Source organism: Corvus moneduloides, chromosome 6 (assembly GCF_009650955.1).
Source record: "Corvus moneduloides isolate bCorMon1 chromosome 6, bCorMon1.pri, whole genome shotgun sequence".
In the NCBI taxonomy this organism is placed as follows: Eukaryota; Metazoa; Chordata; class Aves; order Passeriformes; family Corvidae; genus Corvus; species Corvus moneduloides.
This window is the reverse complement of record NC_045481.1, coordinates 6,072,930-6,098,057: the sequence shown is the minus strand read 5'-3', so window position 1 is coordinate 6,098,057 and position 25,128 is coordinate 6,072,930. Positions and strand designations below refer to the sequence as shown.

Sequence of the window (25,128 nt, the reverse complement as noted above, 5' to 3'; positions counted from 1 at the left end):
ACTGAGAGAATCATCAGGACAGTCACCACCCCACCCCCCTCTCAATTTATATCTTGTGGCCTTGTTTAGTAAGATCTCTCTTAAGAAATTACAATAACTGAGAATTAATTATGCTGGGGCACCAGAAGAATCAGAGCGTCGCTTTTACAAAAACACATCTCTGAACTTTCTCTTTAAAGATGAGGAACTCTGAGTGAAGTGTTATCACGAGTGTAAATCAAAGCCTGTGAGATAAGCAAACATCCTACTACACTAATACTCTACATCTCCTTGATAATGGCTTTTGGATGGAATACACTTTTCAGTTTGGCAGTTTTTGGCCGTGTACTGTGCATTTTCTTACTTTCTCTCCTTGCTACCACAACGCTTTCTCTATTCTCCTCTTCACGTGGAGTACGATGTTTTATTCATTTCATGTGCACAACCTTCCTCCAAGCTTTTTGTAGAGAATGAATCATGACAGAGCTCATCTACACAAATTGATTGGCACAGCCAGAGCTGGATACAACTGTGATGTGTGTGGAAAACTAAGAAGCAGCACAGCCAGTTCCTCTTCACATGACCCACCTCTCCCCTTCCACCTGTCATGTACAGGAGCACTACTAAGCATTTCTGGCAAGATGGAAACCACACAGTGTGGAGATCCACAAGATGATATCTAGGGCCAAATGAGGTAGCTCCTGCACTGGCAGTACCTACACAGTGGTGCACAAGAACCACTGTCCTTATTGAAATTAAGACTAATTATGCCTTGGTGGTTCCCAGACCAACCTACTGTTTCTGAATGGCACAGCATGTGATGGCTCGTGCAGATGTAGTAGAGCCACGTGATTTTATGTAAACTTGCTAGCTGAGCTACTGTTAATAAAGCACAGCTTTGCACAGGGAAGAAATGCCCTGTGCTTCCCCTTACTGACAACTTTTTAAGTGACAGCATGTCAGATCCACCAGTCACGCACTGACGGCCCTGGATGAAAGACTTCAAGAACACCCTGTTCACCAAAAAGCAAACAATTTTATGGACTCCATCTGTCCTTCATCAAACTTACACTCAGGTTACTCCTTGGTTCCAAGAGCAGCGTCACCTTCATTTCCCCTTCCTGGCTGATGCCGCTCAGGTAGAACAGCTGCTCCCCCATCATCTTGTCCCCAACCATCTTGTGCACAGCATAGAGGCGGAAGCGAATGGCGTGGCTGCTCAGCTCCTGTGGTTCCAGCTTGCTGAAGGTGATTTTATCCTGGAAGATGGGGATGGGTCCTCTCTGCACACTTGTCTTACCCCTCTGTTTCTTGCCCGGCATCAGAACCGCGTGCACTTGCCAGGTGTTCACACCACTGCGGTCCTTGTCCGGGATGTCCCTGGCCTCCAAGATAGTGGCTACCAGCTTTTGACTTGAGGGTTTATAGGTGAAGATGACATCCAGGTCGCCACATTTGCAGATGGGCTCATGGGCACCATGATGAGCTGGCACACTGTTCACGTCGTTGTGTTCCTGCAAAGAGAAGGACGAAGTAAAACCTCCACTGGAGTTCAACTGCCTCTGTGATTCCAGCTCCATTTAAAAAGAAATTGTTCTCCTCACTTGTGCCTGCAAGTATAGGCAGTTGCTGTGCGAAATATGGATCCCACTGTTTCTGGAAATGCCAATGATAGTTAATTGCCTGATTTTGTGTAATAGTCCCCCTACTCTCTAGTAAGCAACAGCACTTGTTGAAACGTTTCCAACAAAAAGTTTCATCAATTTTTAAGTGTTTTGCAGGAGACAGTAAATTTGGCAAACATTCTACATGGAGAAAAATTAAACAAAGGGGGTTTTTACATTTTATTCATGTCAGTTTTGAGGCACTAACAAAACAGTTTGATCTACTTAACCTGTTACTTTGAACATACACTGGAATTTTTTTCAAGGTGGATTTTTTTATATTTTCAAAATCCAGCAATTCAGCTAAATCTGCTAACTTTTTGGATATTTTGTTCTGTTAGAAACTTAAAAAGAATTAAGAACTGTGTTAAATTTAAAGAGGAAATCACCATGTCAGAATTTCTTGTGGAATAGAAATTCCATTTCTGGATGCCGACCCATAATTAAATACTTTTCCTACAGCTAAAGCAATGATAATGGGGAAAAGTAATCTGATTAAATACATATTGATTAGTTATACCCTTCTAAAATCTCCCAAGAGAAGCATCTGTTCCTTCTGTTCAGTTTGGGTACTAATACATTCAGAATAAAAATCCAAAATAAACAATCACAACATGTGCAGACCAATTCACACACAGTCTTTTACCTACTTTTAAAACAAAAACCATCTTGATAAAACAAGATAAAACCATGGATGCTCACCTTACCTTTTGCTGAGTGGGCGTGTGGGTTTCTGTTCAACAGTGCTTTTTTATCTTAGAGCTAGAATGTGCTTCATGTGATAAAGGGGTTGCTATAGTGATCAATGATTTGTATTTAAACATGAGTATGCACTGTACTAGGGAAAGATTTTCAGTTAATAGCCAGAAGGTGAACTAAGGCCTGTCACCAGCATCTGAGTCACCCTCCTCCTCAAACATTTATCTTCTTTTCACATTTCAAGTAACACTTCTTTCCAACACAGGAATCTTTTTTGTTCAGAGAACAGATGATGGGCCACGGGACGTCTGGTGTAAGTCCCTTCAGAAGTGTCTGGGATAGCGTGTCTCAAACAGGGCCTCGGATAAACATCAAAATCTTTGTTTACTTCCTGTCAATCTACTTTTGAAGTGCTCAGATTCATCTGCCATGACATGCAAAGCTCCAGATTTTCACAGTTTCAGAGGTGCTTATGACTTGTGCGCACGAACACAGAAGTCCGAGTGTGCGGATTAGAGATCTGCTGTTGTACATCTTGCAGAAGTAATGTCAAAGGGAGAACAACGCACAAAATTACTTGGTTGGCTACAAAAACAACTTTCTGTATGAACAGCAGGCTGCTAAAAACAAAAAATGCCAGGCAGGCCAGGTTGCCTGGAGAGAGCGTGGTGTTAGGAAAATGTTAAGTGTTCCTGTGTAGCAGTCAAGTTATTTCTGTCTGGTTGATGAAATAATATTTAATATGAAATGGGATTGGGCTTGATTCATATTTCACTCCATATTTTCATCCCTCCACACTTTTATCTGTGCATTGGCTACTGAGGAAATGGAATCAAGGCACGTTCAAGGACTGCTGCTAAGGTGTGGAGACAACTGTGCTTGAGGGGTAACTGCTTTCATCTACACACCTGAGCTGGAGAATGTGAACTCCAGCGCATCAGCACAAACCCACAGGAATGAAAATCCAAGAGACACTTTCCTGCCCTAACAGGGATGGGTATCTCACCTTCTGGAAGTGTGTAGGGCAGAGCAAAGGTCAGATATCTGAGTTTTGACCAAACAGAAAAGATCTGGATTTCAGGAAATCTCAGATTGTGCTACTAGAGCTGTGGCCAGATCCACTGCAGAGAAGACTGCATGAACTGGAGGCAGAGAGGGAAAGCAAAATGCCAAACTCCTTGGCAGTAAGCTTTCCATGGAAACCCAAGCTTTGGAGACCTCACAGGCTGGCCCTTCCTGAGAGCACTGTGCTATCCACAACTCACCCTCATGCAGGTTTGCTACACACCTACAAATCTTCCTTCTGTTGGAAGTCATTGACAGAATTCCCCTCTGCTTTCGGAGCCCAACTGGGTTACAAGTGCTTTTTGAATGTGTTGGTTATACAGGCGCTTGAACTGGAATCCAAGGAAAGATTGGGGTTTAGATGCTTCATCTGAATTTCTTTCTTTCCCTCTTCCCAGCACAGTTGTTGAGAAGCCAAGCCAAGTATCCTGATTGATACTGTACATCTAACCCGGCCGTTCAGGACAGCCAGCATCTACTTCACTAAGTAAAATAAGTCAGTTTCTGCCAGAGGAACCTGAAAGAGCAGCTAATTATGGACAAGGCTTGAAATGGTACTTGTGGTTCCACTGCAGGGGCATAAAATTACCATTTCTGTCTCTAAAGAGAGGTCTTCTGAGTGGAGCATAATAACACTTGGACATTTCTGGCATGTCAGAACATTTAGTTCCCGCAATAAAAAGTCTTTCATTAATCCACACAATACCTTTGAATGAGAAGTTGCTTGTAAGAGATAAACTGTGTCTTAGGCATTTCTGCTCCAGTATGCTGGAACCCTTCTTTGCATTTTTAGAATGTAGGCACCAGGAGCAAAACAAGCAATGCATTCCAAAGGAATACAAGAGGACACTGGAGACACTGTGGCACACGTGAACCGTGGCAAAGCACATCAAACGTGGAAAAGGAGAAATGAGCCTCAGATGGGCAGACAAACAGCCACACAGCAAAGAGAGGGCAAGGCTGCTGCCACATACAGCTCCCATGTGGCGTGTAGCGTTTTGTGGGACTGGGTTGTGCAGCAAAGCAAAATGCTGCTTCAAACACCCCTTAGGGCTGGAGCAGCTGCACCAGGGAGCTGCCTTCCAACTTTGAACTGGCAGCAGGCAGCCTGCTCCGAGGATAGGGACCTTCCCTCAAAGCCTTGTTGCTCATAGTCTGATGGAGGTATGAATTTCCACAGCTCCCTTTTAACTCAGGCAGAAGACATGACCTTTGTGCTGTTCTTTTAATATGTCTGATGCAGGCTGATATTTTTCCAGAAATTTAATCCTGCAGTAAAATAATGAAAATCAACACATCATACAGAGAGATTAGGAGAGAAAAGGGGGATGCAAAGTCATCAGGTGTTTATAATGCCTTAAAACCTGAAATGTTTCCTTGAGGATTCAAAATGAAAGTGCAAAACTAAGGGAAAGCAGACTCAGGTTCTCTCCTTCCCTAAAAGTTTGCCTGGCATCAATGAGGACAAGATTATGGTCACTTGGCTGGGTCACAGGCCACCTGCACCAGCTGCCTTCAGCTTTCCAGATGATTCCCATTGCCTAAGTCATAGAAACCACCTGGAAAAAGACACAGATCTGACCCAGTGACCACATACCATGTCCTGGGACACACACCCTGCATATACAGCCAGTGACCAAGCCCTGGGCTACCACAGAGAGCTCTTTGCTAAATGGCAGTAAATGCTGCTGGGTAGCTAAAGTTTCAACTTCAATTCAGAGACTGCAGTCGGAAATCAAGCAATGAAAGAGTTTCTTTGAATTAACATTAGCAGCAAAAGGTAAAATACCAGAGATAGGGGAAACACAAAGGAAGAGGTATATGTTCATGCACACAAGCACACAGGAGTACCATTATCTTGTGCTGTGCTGATCAATTTTTCACTTCATTTCTCCTCCAACCTTTTTTTGGCCCCAAATATCCTTCAAAAGCTTTCACTGTCTGTAATAAATGACAATTCACCATACCTCAGGGCTCCAAGCCGATGAGCTGTCAGTAGCATCATTTACTTCCAATCCCTGGTTGGCAAATGCTGTCTCCATTTCCAGACGTCCTTTCCTGTGTGCCTGGCTGGCACCATCCCCAGTTCTGGGCTCCATCCTAAGCCCTTTGTGCTGCCCAGTGCCCTTACTCCTGGCTGTTGTTCTTGAATCAACAGATACACGGTCATCTTCACGATAAGAGAGGTTGTCTTGGTAACTCAGTTGGCTTAGTCCATCCACATCTAACAATTTCAGCAAGAAAATAATTTCAGAGTGATTAGAACAAATTCCTCCCCTGTGCCAAAATGTGCCTTTCTCTCCTTTCTTTTATTTTTTTTTTTAACTTTTCCCTAATCTCCAGTGCTTACAAGAGACAGTTTCTGTTTCCTCCAGCACTGAACCCATAAAATCACCAATCCTGTTTAAATCAGCATTTGATGGAGGGGACATGGCTGTTTCTCACCCCATCCTGAACTGAGAAACCTGTTGCCTTTACTTGAAAAAGTTATCCACCAAATACAAGTATCAACGGAGTGTCTGGGATATTCAAATGCAGCCCCAAAGCAATCTCTTCTACAAAAACACAGGTCAAACTACAGAAAAGCACAGCAGAGGCCTGATGAACAGGTATCACAATTTCCTCCTGTGCAGGAGGAGGAGGAGATGACACAAGTTAGCACTGTCCTCAAGAGCATAGTGCTGGTGAGGAAAGTAGCTTCACAGACATAACAGAGGGCCAGCATTACCCTCTCACCCATCCCTGAGAGCTTAGGTGAGCGTGACCAGCTCCACAAACCAACTAGAAATCTCCAAATCCCATGCTTGGGCTGAATTGTCCCAAGGACAACTGAGGGGAGATGTGTTACCTAATTTCCTAACTGCTTTTATTAGTTTTAATTCATCTTGTCCTACACACACTTACTTCATGAGCTAGAGTAAGGTTCATTAATGAGAATAAAATAATCCTCTCTGCTTCACACCACTGATTCCTTTTCTACACCATTGAAATCTCTATTATGAACACAGGGTGCTTTTCTCTACTTCAAAGCACCAGTGAGAGCTCTCTGGATGGAGCAGCACAGATGATTACATGTCCAGGGACACAGATGACATCAGGATTTGGCCTTGGATGGGTTCTGCAAGCACTTTCAGAAGAAAACCAGGGACATTCCTCCTCCTAATGCATCTCATGATGAGCCTTGCTTCAGGAGCATGGAGAGATTCTGCCTCCATCTTTTTCAAATAAGCAAAAAGCAGTCACAGTGACAGAATGATCTGTGCTTCCAGACAGCAGTGAAAACATAACAACTTCCTTTGCAAACAGAGCTGTTTGGAGTTTAAAGGTTTCACAGAAGGAGGTGAGGTTGGAGTGGCCTCTGGAGGTCATCTTGTCCACTCCCCTGCTCAAGATGGGCTACATCTTTCTTTGTTCCTACAAAGGTCACTACTAAAGAACAATCATTTTTTCAAATTTGGTCTCCAATTAAAGTTTTTAAAAGTAGTATTAATTGCTGTGTTTAACAGAAAATTATTAGTTGTTTTTGTTAAACAAAACAATGTTTTTATTCCCTGTCTGATAAATGAGATAGAGAATCTGGTGCCAACTGACATGGAGAAGGCTGAGGTGCCCAACAACTTTTTCTGCCTCAGTTTTCACTGTCAGTTGCTTGTCCCACATCTCTCAAGTCTGTGAATCTCCAGGCAGGGACTGGAGGAATGGAGTCCCACCCATCTTAGGAGATCAGGTTTGAAACCCTCTGAGGGACTTGAACATACACAAATCCATGGCACCAGATGAGATGCATTCCAGGGTCCTGAGGGGACTGGCTCATGCAAGAAAGACATGGACCTGTTAGAGCAGGGCCATGAAAATTGTCTGAGGGCTGAAACACCTTTTGCATGAAGACAGGCTGAGAGAGCTGGGGCTGTTCATCCTGGAGAGCAGAAGATGTCAGGAAGACCTTATTGCTGCTTTTCAATACTTGAAGAGGGATCATAAGAAAGATGGAGAGACAGTTTTTGCCAAGGCCTGTTGTGACAGGACAAGGGTAATGGTTTTAAACAGAAGGAGGTAAATTTAGATTGGATATAAGGAAGAAATTCTTTACAATGTGGTGGTGAGACCACTGGCACAGGCTGATCAGAGAAGCTGTGGGTGCCCCAGCACTAGAAATGTTCAAGGCCAGGCCGGATGGGGCTCCGAGTAACTTGATCAAGGCAGGGGGATTGGACTAGATAAATTTTGAAAGTCCCTTCCAACCTGAGCCATTCTGTGATTCCTTACACATCCCTCTGTCTTAGAACAAGAAGCCCAAATCTTTCTGAGTTGAAAAAATTTTATGTTTGGCCTTAGCAGCAAATATGCTGCTTCTGATGCTTATCTGCTCCACACACACGCAAAATCCAATGAGGGGAGTGGGCATTATATTCAGGAAATATTTCCTGCAGATGAACAGAAGTCCTTGCTCCTCTTCTTGGCTGCTCTTTCAATTTAAGAACTCAGAAATTAGGAGAATAATTTTACCCCCTTTCTTCAACTATGAATGATCTCACACTCTCCCTCCCAGCAAAATGCTTCAAGCACAGTCACTTCAACTGAGAAGTCTGAGAGCATCTCACAGCTTTGTAATTATGGTCCTCTTCTTTGTGGGAGATGGTCCTTCAGGAGCAAAGAGGGATCCAAATTCATATCTCTCAAACTCCAGGTGAGTGTTCTTCTCACTCCATTCTGAAATGCCAAACCCACCTCTTCTCCTCCTCCTCATCCTCCCATCTGGCAGAGCTAGTCCTGAAACTGAGAGCCCTTATAGTCTCACCTCTGCCCTGAGCTGAAAGTCTTGAGTGAGGGTAGAAAGTAATTTAATTTTTTTTGCCATTACCCCCGTTCTTCTCTACAAATTCAGAAAGCAGAAAGAAGTCAACATAAGAGCATAAGGAAGAAATAAAATAACAGAAATTCCACGCATTTACAGAGACTGAATGGATACAGGCACTCCTTAAGGCATTTAATTAGCAAGCCAATGCCTAATACACATTTAAACAGTGGGTCATCCATCAAAGCACACACCACACAGCAGGCTTTCAGAATAAAATGCTTCTGTAGTAAGAAATTATCCTCACACAATTGTCTTGTGGGTTTGACTCCTGCTGGGATAATATCTAGATCAATAATAGAGGAATTTTCAAAAACTACATTAAAGCCATAAAAGTCTACCCGTAGCAGGAGAACTCCAGAAGTGTATTAATAGAGCAACCATCTCCCTAAGACTCAGGCACAAAACGAATGTGTTAGGAAAGCAAATGTAGTATTCAGGGGAAGTAAGGGAAAAGGTGGTTCACCCAAACCAATCAGTGAAACAGTCTGGCTTTTTCTTTAAATTTAAAGCAGTTTGGTAAGAGATAATCACGTATAAATACCAGTATTAGATGATCATTACAGGTAATAGCCTGACTATACAGACTAGAACAACTACACCTCTCCAATTACATCCGTTCCAACATTATACTCACAAAATAAATGTTGAAAACAAAAGTTCCTCCTGTAAAGGAAAAGGTCAGAGCAGTAAAATGCCTGTAATTTACCTGAGAGATCTTTAAGGAAGAAAATGTCAACCGTCTTATGAATACCTGACGTGAATAAACAGCACAGCATCAGGAACAGAGGTTGAGACAGCATTATCTGAACTTTAATTAGCCAAGAGTCCCTGCAGAGCAATAGCAGACAATTCTAAAATTAAGGGCAGATAGTACTGTACAATGAAAAGGTGTGATTTATCTTAAGAATCCTGTCTCCCAGACTTTCCCATTCAGGTCACATGTACACAATCCAGGAAGAAGGCAAGAGGGATACTGGGTAGCAGAAATCACCAATGAATCAGAGAAGTTTGTGTTCAGAGTTGGAGAACTGTCTGTGAAGAAACTGTGACTTCCATCAGATGAAAGGATGAGCATGACCTCCTAATAGAACCCTAACAGGAACTGGGATATGGAAGTGTGTCTCCAAAGATACAAGGAATGCTTGGCACATCAAACACTGAAAACCAGGCTGGAAAATATTGTGCAGTCCCTCCTCACAATGGCAGGTAAATGTTCTGGCTAATGTACAGTATATTTCTTTTTTTCAGTGACACACAATCCCTCAGTACGATGAATCATTACCACGTGCCAAAGAAATGTCCTGAGAGGTCTCATCACTTCCTAAAACCCAATGCCAGAGTTAAAAGATGAGGCCTGGTAGATCTTGCTAAATTAACACCACATAGTTCATTAACCCGTAAGAAACACAGATGAAGAATTTATGTGTGCCCATTACCTGTGCTGACCAAGGCCAAGTTTTCTCTGTGGACTCCAAGAAATCACTGTGCTTACACACACACACACACACAGAGACAAAAATTAAAATAAAACCAAAGAAAGCATGTATTTTCTTTGAAAGAAAATAGATCTCTTCTTTAGACTATATAGAAACTCACAGAGAAAGTTAAAAACCTCTTTAAATATTGTCCAGAGGAGGAAAGCATTTCAGAATGGATCTAGGTATGTCTGGTCTTGAAATCCTCCTAGCTACAAGCAGTGATTTTCAAACCCCTCTTCCTATAAGACAGCAGAAATATGGCTTAGTGGGACTGAGGTGTATTTGCCCTCACACAGCAGCAATCCTCTTGCCTGGCACCTGCTACAGCCCCAGTTCCAAACCACCCTGCAGTACCCCTGCACCTCTTGCACTGAGACAAACATGATGCAGGGAGACCAAGCAGTGCTCCTGCCCCTGGTTATTTTGAGATTAGCCACCAAAAGAGTGCTAAAAAACTTCCTAGAAGAGCCTCAAAGGAGCAGAATCATTACCTAATTACAACATATCTAAACAAAAATGGCTTGTAAATTTTAGGGGTTAAAGAGAAAAAGGATCTTAAATTTCAAGTGGCATTATGCAATCAGGCCAAGATTGTTTAATTTACCACATGCTGGGTAATAGTCTGAGAAGGCTCCATGTTTCCAGAGCTAAAATAGGCTCTTTATTAACAGGGTGATTTGCAGCGAGGCTGTGGGCAGAGCTGGCATTCAAGCCTGTTCAAGTCCCCAGAGCATCTTCTAAACACTTCCTTCATGCTGTGTGCACTCCAAGATCTATTCAGGTTACTACAAAGATTTTTTAACAGGTGAAAAGTTAAAGCTAAAATGAGTCCAAAGTGCAGACTGTCACGACAGTGAAAACAGAAACAGGGGGTCAAGGAAACTCTCCTGTGAGAACATGATGTGAGAAGACTGCCGTATGCCAAGGCTGAGTGGGAGAGAAGTTATTCAGGGCTCTCCAAGATGCTCAGCTTCACTGTGTGCCTGAGTTTGCCATAGATCTTGGATTATGTAAGAGATGAAAACTACCAGCAATATGAGTAAAAGACTTGTTAAGAGTATACAAGAAGAGAAGTCTCAGACAAAGCCTGAACATGCCATGGTCCCAGTCTGGACTCGGCACTTTCAAAAGATCCTCATTCCTCCCACCGAGAGGATCTGCTCAGCTCAAACAGTGTGTGATACACCCTTGGGGCACAATGATGGCTTTAAATCCACAGATTTTTATGTTTCATGATCATGCCACCAGCTAGGTACCTCTGAAAGTAAGAGCAACTCTGCACTGTGTTGTACCAGAAGAAGAGCTAGATGGAGAGACATATCCTCAAATGATCTAATTGGAGGGTGCATTAAATTCAAGCAATTATATTTCAAAACTAAAACATTCTATTGAACTAAAAACAACGGGCAATTTTATGGCTCTACTCTATAATGAACTTCTCCAGATTTTAGAATGTGTTCAGGCCAATTTTCTAAATAGCTATGTTTTTAAATGCATTTCATCTCTGTTTGTATAAAAGAGTCATTACATTAGTCCATGGAAGATCATAAAATTCTTCCCTTCTGTGCCATAAATTTTTAGTTTCTGTCATTGCCTGACATTTGGCATATGCACTGGCAAACGATACAGCATAATTCATTCAATGTTCACCTTGTGTTTGTGAAGTTGTTACAAAAGGAGACATTCAGCTTCTGCTAAAAGGCTTGCTAAAGAGATGACTTATGTGACACAGATAAAAAATAATTAGAACCAAGTCCTGCAGTCTTTACTCTGGAAAAATTTCCAATAAAAGTCCATGAGAATCCCTGCAGGTTAAGGAAACAGAATTCAATAACAATATGCAATTAATGGAAAGATCTTTATGAACTTCAGCAAGTCCTGGACCTGGACACTTCCCTCTAAGCATTTTAGCTGCAGGTAAAATCAGGAAACCAAGTTTAGCAAGAGAGAATGGAAGAACCAGGATTTGTTCTCCACAACAAAAGAACCTCTCTGCGTTGAGGCTACAGATTTCAGACTCCAACTTCTTTAACCCTGTTCTATGCAAGCAGTACCTCTGCACCTCTGTCCTGTGCTCCTTGTGGCTGGAGGGCAAGTGGCTGAATTTGGGTCTACACTCCACCTGCTTTTTATTCAGGTACTTCTGATCAAAAACTCTGTGACCGTGACACAGAGGTCTCAAACTGTTTAATCATGTCATGGTTATTGCCTGAAGGTGCTGCCTGCTCGTCCTCCTCCCCGTATCTGTTCACTGGGAGAAAAACACCACTCAGGCTTTAGACAGTCTGCTGCCCCTGGCCCAGAAGCCAGAGGACACAGCACACTTCTGCCTCTCAGGTGCACCCTCTGGGGGGAAAAAGTGACCGAGGATTTAGGGAGGACCGGGGCATGAACTGGAGAATCACCTGCTGCTTCAAACCTCTGGAGGGCTTGGTGATGTCATATTGTATCAGCAACATTTACATGTTATTGGACCCTGCTCAACTCTGCATGTTAACCTATTTTTTTAATGAAGATTTTTAACAGAGCAAAACACAAGGTCACAATACACAGAAGGACCACCTGTAAAATCATTGCATGTGCAAAGGCAAAGTAGCAAACAAAGGACTTGAAAACTTTTTCATGCTTCCATTCTCCTGCAGCCCCTGCCAAGGTGGGGAGAGATCTTCTTTTGTGCAGAAAAGCAACTCAGATGTAACCTGCTCAGGGTAGCGCCACAAACACATAAATACTGCACGTGGCTAACAGGAACTGCTGACTCCATCTGCCAGCAGCAGACGAGCTCGGGAGACCAATGTAAATTCTAACCTTTAAAAGTGAAGATAACACATTTGAGCACATCCCCGTGCTGCCCTTGCCCTCCTGCTGCCAGCACGTGCAGTGCACAGGGGATGGCTGTACCCTCCTTAGTGCTGAGCACCTGCCAGATGGGGAAAAGAAGGCTCAGGACATGCTGTATATACCTGGCCTGGCTTGGTCAGGATGGAAACACAGAAGCATTTTGCTGATGTCCTTGCCAGCAGCACCAGGGGAGCACAGCAGCAGGACGTTGGAAGCGGTGGGACGGCAGCAGTGACTTTGCACTCACAGATTTGTGTGTGAACAGCCCAGCTGCCGAGTGTGGTCAGGCCACTGCTCATTCTGCAGCATGAAGGGCATGATTTGGTTGCCAAGACTCACTTTGGTAATCTCCATGGCAAACTCTAGCAGCTGAGCAGTGGAGAAGGAGGCTCTCCCATTTTGGGAAGCTAAGCACCTTCCTCCGCCTCAAACCTCACATCAACCACAGGTGAGGAAACTGGAACCTGCTTTTACATACTCTGCTAGGTCTATTAAAAATCTGCAGTATAAACTTAATGACAAGTGCTGTCACAGCTCCATAAATCTGCCTGCTGCTGCACAGGAGACTGCACTCCTCTCCCAGGACAGAGCACCAAAGCCAGCTGATCCCAGCAGAAGCTGACCCCTTTCATGCCACCACTCTGGTAGGTTTGACCCTCTGGTGTGGTGTGCCACAGTTTGACAACAAGCCTGCTCTTCCTGCTGGAAAACTGCTCCCAGCTGGAGGAAAAAAGCTGTGTTTGTACTCTGATAAAAGTGAAAAATTTTTAAACATTAGTTTGTAAACGGTCGGTGACCAGCTGTCATAAAATTTGATTACTTTTATGTAAGCTATTAAAAATAACCTTCTTTGAAATTTTCTTAGATAAAAATTATTTCAAGCTGTAACAACCCCATGGCTTAAATGTGATCTATTCAAATAATCAAAACACATAAAAATAAACATTCCTTTCAGTCAACTACCTGCATTTCTACCTGCAGCTCATGTAAGCTCTACAAAATTTATCTAATTGCTCAGCAAACGCTATTAAGTTCTACTTAAGATATATGTGTATATCTTTTGGGTGATTAAGACAAAAATAAAAAACTATCCCGGTTTAACCAAAAGCCCACATTTCACTCAAACAACTTTCTAAAAATCCTGTGTAAAATAACATCTTTAGTAATTAAACCACACCTTTCACCATTTTCTCAAACAACTGTAACATTAAAATTCTGGGTCTACAGGTGTGAGGCTGTAAACTTAGATAAATGTGCCTAAACATAACGTGAAATTCCGATTGTTACAAGAAATTTCGCAAAGGCCACGTGGATGCAGGACTCCTGGACAGCTCCTGTCAGGGCACTGACCCGCCTGCAACTCCCTGCAAAACACAGCAGAGCCCTTTTGCTAAGACAGGAGGGGAAGGGGGGGGGAAGGGGGGATGGAGGAGAGAAGCTTGGCATGGTGTGATATATTATTGGCTGCTTGACTTTGATTTCAACTTCCCCAATCCCCAAGGCACGACTGCATCACTTGTTAGGACAGTGGCTGCCATTCCTCACAAATATTTGGAAGCACACAGGCTAATTAAACGGTGGCACTGGGGAATCTGCAGCAAATGCCTGATGTGTCTGCTGCTGAATCACTGCCTGAGCAGCCAGCAGCTCCGTGTCAACTTAATATCTCTGTATTAATGAAAGTAACTTAACCCAGGAGAGAGGAAAACGATCACCATTCAAACACACAAGTGTCCTGATTAGCAAAGGACAAGGGGGAAGCATTTTCTCTATCACCATGGAAACTTAAATAAAGGGCCCGTAATTACAATCTAAATTCTGGAGAGATAATGAATACATCTTGAGATCTGCAGATGTTGTGTAGCATATACATATTTCTAGCAACTTCAACTCAATTACTTCTATGCAGCATCTGTTTTACAAATCAACTTCCCACTGCTCCTAAGGAGGCATGTGGGATTTTTAATTTTTTTTTTTTTTTTCCCAGAGGAGACAGTGGGGGAAGAAGGGTGACCTCTTTTTCTGGCAAGGTATTTCAAACTACCACTATTTATTTAGAAATTTCAAACACCCAGTCAGTTACAAAGTTAGCTTACAGGCATTCAAATACACCAAGCTAAAACGCATGAAATAAATAATTCAAGAAGTCTCTGCAGTGTTACCAAGTATAAAGAACAACTTATCGTTTGCTCCAAGCCTACCCAAGAAAAAGAATTACTGAATAAAATACATTATGTAGGTGTGAAATATAGAGGTACTGCACATATCCTGTCTGCCTACATATTAAAAAACAACAAACAACAGTCATTTTGGCTGAACAATGGAAACTTTCCAAATGCCAAATTTCTGGTTTTCCTATACATTTAATGTTGCTCTTCTGCATCCACTTTTGTCTTAGAGATTTTGATTCTGCTGTACGGAAGTCAGTGGGAGTTTCAATGGGAACATCACCAAGCCCCGAAGGAAGCAGAAGTAGTACACAAAAGAAATGCATTTGATCACATAAACAAGACAATATCAGTACATCTATGCATAATGCATGCACTCAGAGCATCCCAGGAGCACTTGTGGCTGTGCTATTTGCTTTTACAGAAAGAGTCACACAGGTCTGGCCTTAAAATTTTCATGATCAAGATGACAGAGAGGAACAGTGATCTGTAACAGCTCCTACCTCAGCAAAACCCAGAACTGTGCACAGAAAGAAAAGGGCTTTTCTTTGGAAAACGGGCAAGGTCTGCTGCAAACAAGGGATTTGTTAAAGCTTCTCAGAGAAAGGAGGAACATTTTGTACAGGGAACACGCAGCAACACACATGGAGTTGCTCCTATCAATTCCTAGGTGGCTACAGCTCTGCAGTAGTTTTCAGTCTGGAGTCTTCTTCCTGCTCTTGCTGTCAGACACTTGAACTGGGAATTCAAACTGATGCACAAAGTAATGCAACTGCCTGATTTAGGCTTGACTGAGGGGGAGGGCACCCAATCCAAACCCCTCCCTTAGATCCCAAATGTGTTCAAAATCACTGGAGTAGACCCACACTTCTACACACTGATAGGACACTGCTGACTAACACCCCCTGGTCTTTTACTAATGGAGAGGATTTCTCCTTGCACCATCCCTATGTGTTTTCATCCCTTTCTGCCAGGTATAAAAAACAGGGAAAAATTTGGTGTCCAGTGCTAAAGGTGAGGTTCGCCCCTCTCTGCTAAGTGTCAATAGACAGTGCCCTGCTTTTGCCATCTCTGCCTCTCCATCTGTCCTCACCCCATGGCCAAACCAACTGGGAAGCTCCCCAAGGGGAGTGCATTTGGGTGTTTGCATGAAATGCAGGCAAAGAGAATCACAGCTTAGAAACCTTTGTACCAGGGGATATTTACAACAAAAATAATTTTTAAGAAAAGAGAACAAAACAACAGAAGAGAGAGGAATCACAGAAAAAGGCATTTTTTGGCTCTGACCACCTCTACAGTGAAACAATACAGCAGTCAGAGCAATACACCCCAATTCTGCGCACTGCTGTGCAAAGAAATAGAGGACTGCCCACAGAAAACAGCATGAAAACCAGCATATTTTCCTGTTGTTTCTTTCCTACTCCCAAAATTGGATTTTAAAAATAGGAACATGGGATTCCATATCAAACTGGCTCTCACTGTGCTGCCTAAGGTTCTTCCGTAGCTATAGGAAATGGCAGCCAAGAGGCTGAACCACAATCATCCCTGATTTTCCCAATCACCTACTTTACATCTTACATGTGGAGCAAATATGAGTCAGGCTTCATTCGTGCTACTGGGTTCTATTAGCACAGGCCCAGGATTTGTGCAGAAGTGGAAGAAAAGAGAGATTACACACTGTAGGAGACACTGCTAAGACAGGAAAACCCCTGGTGCGGATGCAGTTACATCCATGAGTCAGCCTGCAGCTCTCTGGCAGCTCAGGTTAGGTTGTGTGCACGAAATGTGCAGCTGCAGAGGCAGAAAAGCACCTTCTGTCAGCAGATGTCATGTTACACTGGGGACACTGCAGAGCACAGGTGGAGCTGAGTGTGCTCTCGGGTGTGGGGCTGGAAAGGCTCATGGGCTCAGAAACTAAACATACTGCTGGATGCCAAAGGTTGGTGAAGTAGAAAACACTGTCCTTTCTTTCCAACAAAAAAAACCTTTCCCCTCACCAGTACTGTTTTTGTGACAGTTTTCCTGGTAGCTTTCATACCACAATGGGTTGAATTCCTTCAGGTTCCCCATCCATCATTTCTTCTATTTGTTTGTTTGGCTTGGATATGAACTTCCTCAAATGCAAGGGAGTCACTTCCTAAACTTCCTCCAGTACACCTAAGGAAGCTTCTCTGGATTGGCACTAGTTCCTTTCAGCTAGCAGAAATCAAACTGGCCAAGGAAACGTCCAGGAAACTCAGGTCACTGACTTTGCTCCTCTTTAAAGCAGTTTCAGCACTCCACATGAGACCCAGTGTATGCACACACCATTCACAGCACCCAAACATCAGCTTCACACCCACAAGCCTTTGTTTGCTGATTAATAGTGTGGAAATGAACTCCCTCAAGAAGATATTTGTTTGGATTTGCTACAGAAAACAACAGCATTGCAACAAGGCAGATATTCATTTTCCCACTGATTTTTCTAATTGTAACTTTGTTTGCTGCCAGAGGGTTGATTCACCACAGCTCCCCTTTACTGCTGCAGTAACACCACAGCACTCCCGGGAAAATCACCAACTTTGGGAGCAGCAGTGGGTGGGAATGTGGTGCAGCAAGACTCACATGCCTTCAGGACCGAAGCTGTCACCCAAAAGAAACAACCCTGTCCTCCTGCCCTTCCCCTCTTCCCTCTGTTTCAATTTTGGCAGTCACATGGCCAACTCACCTGGTTTAAAAGTAACAGGGAAGGGGCTGCTGGGTCTTGTTTGAAGCAAGAGGCTGGGCTGCTTCACCACACAGTGGCTTGCTCCTGAGGCCAGGCATGGGAAGCAGCTCAGCTGTGTGACTGGGGAAGGATGTTGTATCTCAGCTGCAGTTTTACATCAATAACAGGCAATTGCAAAACTCAGGCCCAAGGGGTTTACAGCTACATTATTTATGGCTATAAGTCTAACCCTTAAAACTGACCTCAAGACACAGAACTCCAGCAAACCACAGGGCTCTCATTAATCCAAATTCAGGGCTTTCTCTCCAGCACCACCAGTCTCATTATTTGCTAGAAAATACTCCCACAACAATTATGCTCTATAGACTGTACAGGTTTGAATCTCTCTCAGCCCAAGGAGATAAATGCCTCCAAACACCCAGCTTGTGGGGGAAAGTCCTCATGAGTCCCTCCAGGGATGCTTCATCTCACAGGGGACTGAGCTCTCTAGGAGGGGAGCACCTGCCTGGACAAAAGGGAACTTTTAGGTGGTGCAATGATGCCATGAGAGCATCAGCTGTTTCCATGGTCATGGTGATGCCTTAGGTTTTAACTTTCATATTTTTCAGATTCTTCACTGCTCAGTGTGTAACTCTGAAGTTTCTTGTAGCCTGTTAATTTCTGCTCTCTCATGCTAGGCAGACATAACAAAGCCTCTCCAGGCCTGCTCTTCAAGGACACCCAGACTGTCCTAGGCCCAAAAAGTATAAACCAAAGAGCCACTAAGGGGGGCAAGCAGAGGGGAATTACATCATTAAACTGAATCTTTTATAGGTTTGGTTCATTTGCATAACAGGGTTAATTCTCCAATTTAAGTGTGAAGAACTCGGGGCCTGTTGTCCATCTTGGGGTCCATCTTGGCAGTGGCCTCTGGCTCCCCAGGGGTACCTTTGAAGGCCTTTCAAATAAATACCTACCTTTATTCCCTTACTCCTTTCTAGTCTCTGTTTCTAGGAGGCCTCTTAAGGCATCAGTGGGAGGGGATTTTCTACACATTTTGCTATGGACTGATTTAAGATTCAACCCAAGTCATTCATGCTGGTCTACAAATAGGTACTGATGAAGTGTCCCTAAGTCCATCTGTGGAAACTGCATGAGAATCACACAAACAGCATCTGCGGAGGTACAGCCCAACCACACCTTCCTCATTGCCTGCAAGACCCCCAGAGCTCAACAATGACATTCCCTGTCCTTAAAACTACACAGTTTTACCTCCAAGACTGTAATCTCCCTATTTCTTTTCATTGCAGAAAATGAATTTTCCCTTTGGTTACTAAAACCACTTCAGGAGTCTATGAGGCCACTCCAAAGGATGGCTGCTGCCACCAGGTCATTACAACAGCCAAAAAATTAACTAGGCACAAGGAATTTATATCCACACCCCTATCTGGCAAAGGGTGAAGATCAACACCAGCTCACCTTTTGGCAGAGTGATCCCATCTTATATAACCTTACATTAGTGGGTTTTGTGCTGTTAAGCAATGCAAGGAGGCTGGGAGGTAACAGGGATGGATCATCTGTGCTTCCAGCAAGCCCCTGCAGGCCAAGCTAGCAACAACTGCAACAGAAAAGAAGAACCACCAAAAAAAGAAAAAAAAAAAGCCAAGCAGTACTACTGCTTGTGTCAGCACACAGAAATACTATGTTCCAGCTCTGCACAGAGTGCTGCTAGTATTGCCTGCACGTAACCTCCACCACAACACAATGAGATCATTCACACCTGCCTCGCCTGTAGTAGGAGAGGGAAGGTGAGGAGGCAGGGTTTCTAGGAGAGAGGCAGCATTTCCCAGATGCTGCCAAGATGCTGTTTATTGGTAAATGAAGTCTCTTGAGTCCTAAACAACCTTCCCAGAGGAAGATAGAGTCGCAACTGCCATATGGAGAGTGGGAAGAGGATGTCACTTAGCAAAAGTGGATCAGAAAATACATGCACAAACACACACGCTCACACACAATTTGTTCTGTAACTGCACAGAATGGCAAAATCCATTTCATCCTCTCAAATAAATCCTTCTCCATACAGCTTATGCAACCTTCTAGATGACAAGAGCAGATGAGAAGTACTCCTGAACAGAGCATCCTTCCCCATGCCCCCAGGGAGACGGGCACAAGGAAGCTTTGCCCTCCAGACAAGGAACTTGGTGAAAACCCAAACCACTGATCTACTGTGGGCTGACAAAGATACTGTGTCTAAAACCATTGACTGAGGATGAAAAGCAATGCTGACAAGCCCAAGACAGAGCTGGCAATGGTACCACCTTCAAAAATTTGTGTTTTGAACCACTGCTTGGCTTCACTTCCCCAGCTGTAAAGCTGACATGCCACAATCCACCCTCCTCTCACAGCTGTTGTGTTCTCTTATCCCCACTGACTCCTGGATGAAGATCCCTTATAATTTGAAAATTTGAAGACACAGAACCGCAAAGGAATACTTCAAATATGAGTAGGAACATTGTACTGCCTTCTCAAGGACAAAAGTCTGTGCACAAACACTCTGAGTGGTTCTGAATTTCCCAGAGAGAAAGCATTCAATGCAAGCTCACGTCTGCACTTCACTTCAGAAAGCCATGGGCTTGTATCACATTCTTCAGAGACCAGATGCATGCCCCCAGTCACGTTTGTGCTTCGTCCCACTCGAGCTGCCAGGAGTATTTTCTCTGAAGTGTTTTTGTCCACTGTCCGCCTTTGCTTTCATTCCCTTAGTGCTTGTGGTGGTATTGATTCAGTGTAGCCTCTTTAAATGTCCTTCTTAGAGCACAGGCACTGATTTTTATAGGCCTACATTCTGGCTAGAACACTGGCTGGCTCCATACCCAGACAGGTGATAAAATTCATAAACACTTCACTTCTCAATGTGGAGACTGGCCATCTAGCTATTTCAGTCTCAAGTTCAAGCAGAAATTTAATTTATCACATAATCAACATCTTTTTCTTATGGGTATATTTTGCTATATGGGTTTACAGGACCTAATGAAAACCTCACTTCTTGCCTAGGATTTCCTGTCCATGTGAAGGGTCATTTACTGAGGTCAGGAGTGTTCATACAGAGCAGAAAGAATAATTTCCTTTACTACAGCAATTACTGGCAAAAATCAATGACCCCTGTTAAGCTGGAGGCCAAGGTAAGTAAATGCAATAGTGCTTTCTAGATTTAAAAACTCCCAGAGCCTCAGAGGTGTGCTTCTCCTTACACATGTGCTGAGGAAAACCAGCCAGCCATCTAGACAGGGGTGTCATACTTCCTAGCATTCCAAGGCCATAAAAATTATTGTAGCGCAACTGAAATGCAACCTTTAGCTGGCACTGAGATTGTCCAATTGATGGGGGGGAAAAAAATCTCTAAGTTCTCCTTGCAGTGGAAGTACTGTCCTCACCTGTGAATTACTCCAGTGCTGTGAGCAGTGTCTGACAGCCTGGGAGGCTTCCACCACAGCACTTGCTGGGCTAAAATAGTTCAGCTGTGCTTCAGAAGGCTCAGCTCTGCTGCTGTGTCTGTCCCCGTGCCTTTTCGGGGCAGTGTCTGCAGAGACTGAGAACTTAATGGTCACTTTGGCTTTCTGTTTGCAAAGGACAACAGCCCTGAGGGAGAAGTGGGCTAAAGCCCTTGCTTTCATTGCAGTTATTGCTGTTCTTCATTTTTTTTGTTATTACAGTTTTTTTCCCCTTTAGATTCATGCTGGGAAGCAGAAGGACTGGCCACCTCTACCCTTCTTGCAGTGCACTACTTTCAGATGTGGTTTATTGCTCCACTGTTTGGTTGGTTTTTTCTTTTAAATTCTTAAGCCAAATGTGCAATGATGGATCTGGCAGCCACACTCCTGCCAGCCACCCCCAGTCAGCTGAGCAGCAGCGTCTCAGCCATGGGGGGATGCAAGGGCTGCTCTCTCCCTGCTCTGCACTGTGAGACATTGTCACAAACACTGAGGTCAGACAATGGACAAGGGTCTGAGAGAGCAAGTTCATCTGTTTCTGCAAAATTCACGACCACATGATTTGCCACTGGTGGCTGCAATCTGCACACACAGAAGCCTCTGCCTTGCCATCGTTCCTTCTTAAACCAAACACCTGGCACTGCAATACTTCCTGCCGAGCTACCTTCTCAGTATTAAACTGTGGATCAAAAGCATTCAAAGTAAAAAAAACTTTTCCTTGCATTTGTTTGAAACCTCAGTACAACTTTACTCTAGCATCATTTAATTACCGACCAGCAGTGGGCAGCAGCCAAACCTGCACCCTGTGATTAACCTGCCTCATGGTATCTGATGGATGTTTGACTTAAAAACCCAAGAATTTCATTGCTCAAACAATTTATTAGAACCTTAAGCCTAAAAATGGTTTTCAATAATATGTGTTCTGCTTCAGAGCCTAAGAAAATCTACTCTGGGAGCCAGGAAACATTTCCTAGGAGGCAAAAATGTGATCAAAAACATATTTGATAAAAAGGAGAAGGAGTAATGATAGTTTTTAACTACGGTGTTATTTTATTTCCTCTCAGAAGCATGCTGTCAGTTTAAGAGAAGGGAACATTTATTGGATTTTGTTTTGCATCTCTTTTAAAAAAAATTATTCTCACCTAGGGTTGCAGGGTTTTTTCCCCCTAAACCAAATAAACTGTATATTGGAATGACCTTGTAACGGGTTTCTGTGGCTCTTTAATCACCAGTGGCTGTTAAATGAAGCATATCTATTTTCTCTGTTACATTACTATTGGCAACCAGGTCTTCAGTAAGTGCCCAGAAATATTTCCATGGCAACAAAAAGCATTCAGCATTGCTACTGTTTTGTGCCAATTTAGCTTTAAAATATTCTATTGTGGAGAGAAATATGGTACATTAAGTGAAATAAAGTCAAGATGCAATGTTCTGAAAATAATACAAGGATAAACAGGAAACATGTATTTTGCAGAAATGGGGGGGGGGGGGGGAAACTGCCAAATGGAAGGAAAAAATGTTCAAAGCTCATTTTGATGCTACTGAACAGCTTTGCTGAATGTCAGCAAGTCCATGTGTCACTTACATTGTCACTTAGGGTTAGGTAAAAAACTAACAGAAATAAGGGTACCTCAAACATCTTCTCTTGATCATTTTAATCCATGACTGAAATTTTAAGTTGCCAGGGTATTACAGTCTCTCTGCATGTCTAGGTTACCATCAGAAGAGTTCACACTCTTGATATCAGAGAATGAATCTAAAGGAAAAAGAGGAAATAAAGAGTTGAAAAATAAAATACAAAGAGCATGTGTGTTTTGGAAGTGAAAGTTCACTTAGAAGAGCAAAATGAGTTCTTCCACATCAAAGGGTCTGTGGAAGACATTTTCAAATCACAGTTCAGCACTTTCTCTCCCATTATACGGCTTAGTTCTGAGAAAAAAAGGCATCAGCTCCTAGCCCTCTAACCCTCAAACAGCCAACTTTTATGACTATGAAGTCTTGAGACCATTGCATGGCTCTTTGTGCAGCACATTGCAGAGATAAAAAGATTAACGTCTATCTGAGACCATCTGGAATGATATTTCCTAGGGTCCAAAAAGCTATGCAATGCTCCCTGAAGTGCTTGGTGTGGAAGCAGAGAGCTCTAGGAAGCAGCACTGTAGGTGCTGGGGAGCTCTGTGGGACCAGCCTTCCAGTCCACAATGGCTTAGGGAGAAGGAAAGCCAAAAAATATTGAGAGAGTCGAACAGCAACTTGACCAGTACCTGCTCTCAGCTGGGAGAGAGGTCCAGAGGGACCCTCCCTTGAGCTGCAGTGATGGGTCACTCTGGCATCTGTCTGTCCCTAAGTCTCACCAGGAAGCTCCATCTGGTCCATCACCCGCTCCTAGGACCCGTCTTTCTCAGATGTCCCTGCAGACAAGGCTGCAGGTGACAAAGAGCTCTGACAAGGACAGCAGCTTATTCCTGGGCCCCATTTCCATAAGAGCTCACCACCTTTCCTCCCACCTGCTGTGAGCAAGAGTGTGGCCCAGAGAGAGCAGGATGCCCTACAAATGATGCATTTGGCACCTGGCTGAGCCCCAGGATTTGCTGTGAATTGTTCCAACAGCCCCTCCTGAGCTACAGGCTCTGCAGGAGACAAGGTTAGGCCCTGGACAGCACTTGTCCAAGAGGATCCACAGCCCGAGCACTCCCTGAATGGACACCTTGTGCCCTGCTCCATGACTTCTGTGCACACACTGGTCACATAATCCAAGCACACACAGCAAATCCAGCCCTGCAGCAGCACTGGTTCAGTGCCTATGGACAAACCCTGTGGGCAGGATATTGCACAGGCAATGTACAGGGGTACCAGAAGGTAGGGGTTGGGCTCCAAGAGATACAACTCCAAGGTATTTAACCTGAGAACTGGCAATCATTCATTTGGAATACGAAACAAGCAGTCCCAGTTTGGGAGGCAGAACAACAAGACCAAAAGCACTTTTAAATTATTTACTCCCTGGCTATAACAGAGTGAGAAATGGCAATAAAGAAAAGAGCTAATTTTCCAGTCATTAAAGAACACCGTCTAAGGCTTATGCCTTCTCAGTCTGATATTCCTGTTAAATACAAAAACAAACCAGCTGATCTTCCACAGTCTGCACAGAAAATATGTAAGACTTCCCTAGAAGCCAAGAGTGATGAAAAGCTCCTGGTCATAATAAAACACACATTTTCAAAAGCATCTACCACCTGCTTAAACAAAACAAAAAAAACCCTTTTAGATATTTGAAGCCAAATTCTGTAGATCCTCAGTGATTCTTAAGTTCTTCATCTGCTCCATATTGTAGAACCCAGTCCCCTCCCCCATCCTCTTTCCACCCTTATCCCCACTCCTAGGATGTTTGTAAAGAGCAGCTTTATCCCAGCAAGACCCAAGGATGTCAGCAGGACTGCAGCTTTCCCTGGGTGTAGTCAGGACATATGTCTCCACCAGACCTCTGTGACCCAGGAAACCTCCAGCCACACTTGTGGTGACACTGAGTTGGGCACAAGTCACGTGGCTGAAACTCAGTCCTGGGCTCAATATCCTGAAAACACTCTTGCTGTCATTTAAAGATCAGAAATCATAGTTAGGCCTATTTAAAACTGAAAATATCAAACTCAGTTCTCCTTCTCATAATCTCCTGCCTGCTGTCTTCTTCAGTCTTCTTTGAAAAGCCTGTTGGGGTGGTGGGAGGGGAGGAAAGCGATTTGGGAGCCTTTCATCCATAAAATCATGAGATATGGCTGGCTTTTTAGTACAGCATTTCACAGCACATGGCACAGTAACATCTTGAGGTTCCTGGCACAGAGAAACAAGGTTTGAGATTGCTATTAAAGATATATATATATATATATATATATATATATATATATATATATAGTGACGCAAAGGCAGATGGTTCTCAAAGCAAAGGCTTAAGGCTAAACATTCCCTTTGAAGGGTCCTACTACCAGAAACTAAAAAGGGAGGGAAGTAAAACACCCCTTGCTACAGCAACAGGGCCTGATTGCCTTCTAATACACAGCATTTCACCCTGGAGATCTCCACTTCTTTCAATGAGATTAGTCTCACAAACAAGGGAAGAATTGGAAAGGTTAGATTTTTCTTTGGGATTTGGGGAGTTTTATTTTAGCTGTGGGAAACAGAGAGAATACAGAACATAATGAGCAGAT

The 25,128-nt window shown here is 43.5% G+C and overlaps 1 protein-coding gene across 6 annotated transcripts in view; it reads right to left on the bottom strand.

Moving 5' to 3' along the window:
* The window catches only part of SYT16 (synaptotagmin 16), a 103,633-nt gene that overhangs the window by 18,739 nt on the left and 59,766 nt on the right, over positions 1–25,128 (bottom strand). For 5 of the 6 annotated variants that reach the window (XM_032112575.1, XM_032112573.1, XM_032112579.1 and 2 more), the window contains 2 exons: positions 5,375–5,631; positions 1,050–1,493 (listed from right to left, as the gene is read on the bottom strand). In XM_032112575.1, the coding sequence (XP_031968466.1) occupies positions 1,050–1,493; positions 5,375–5,631 (701 nt within the window). Of the gene's footprint in view, positions 1–1,049; positions 1,494–5,374; positions 5,632–22,559; positions 22,686–25,128 lie in introns of all 6 variants that reach the window. The other variant, XM_032112580.1, reaches the window with a different exon arrangement.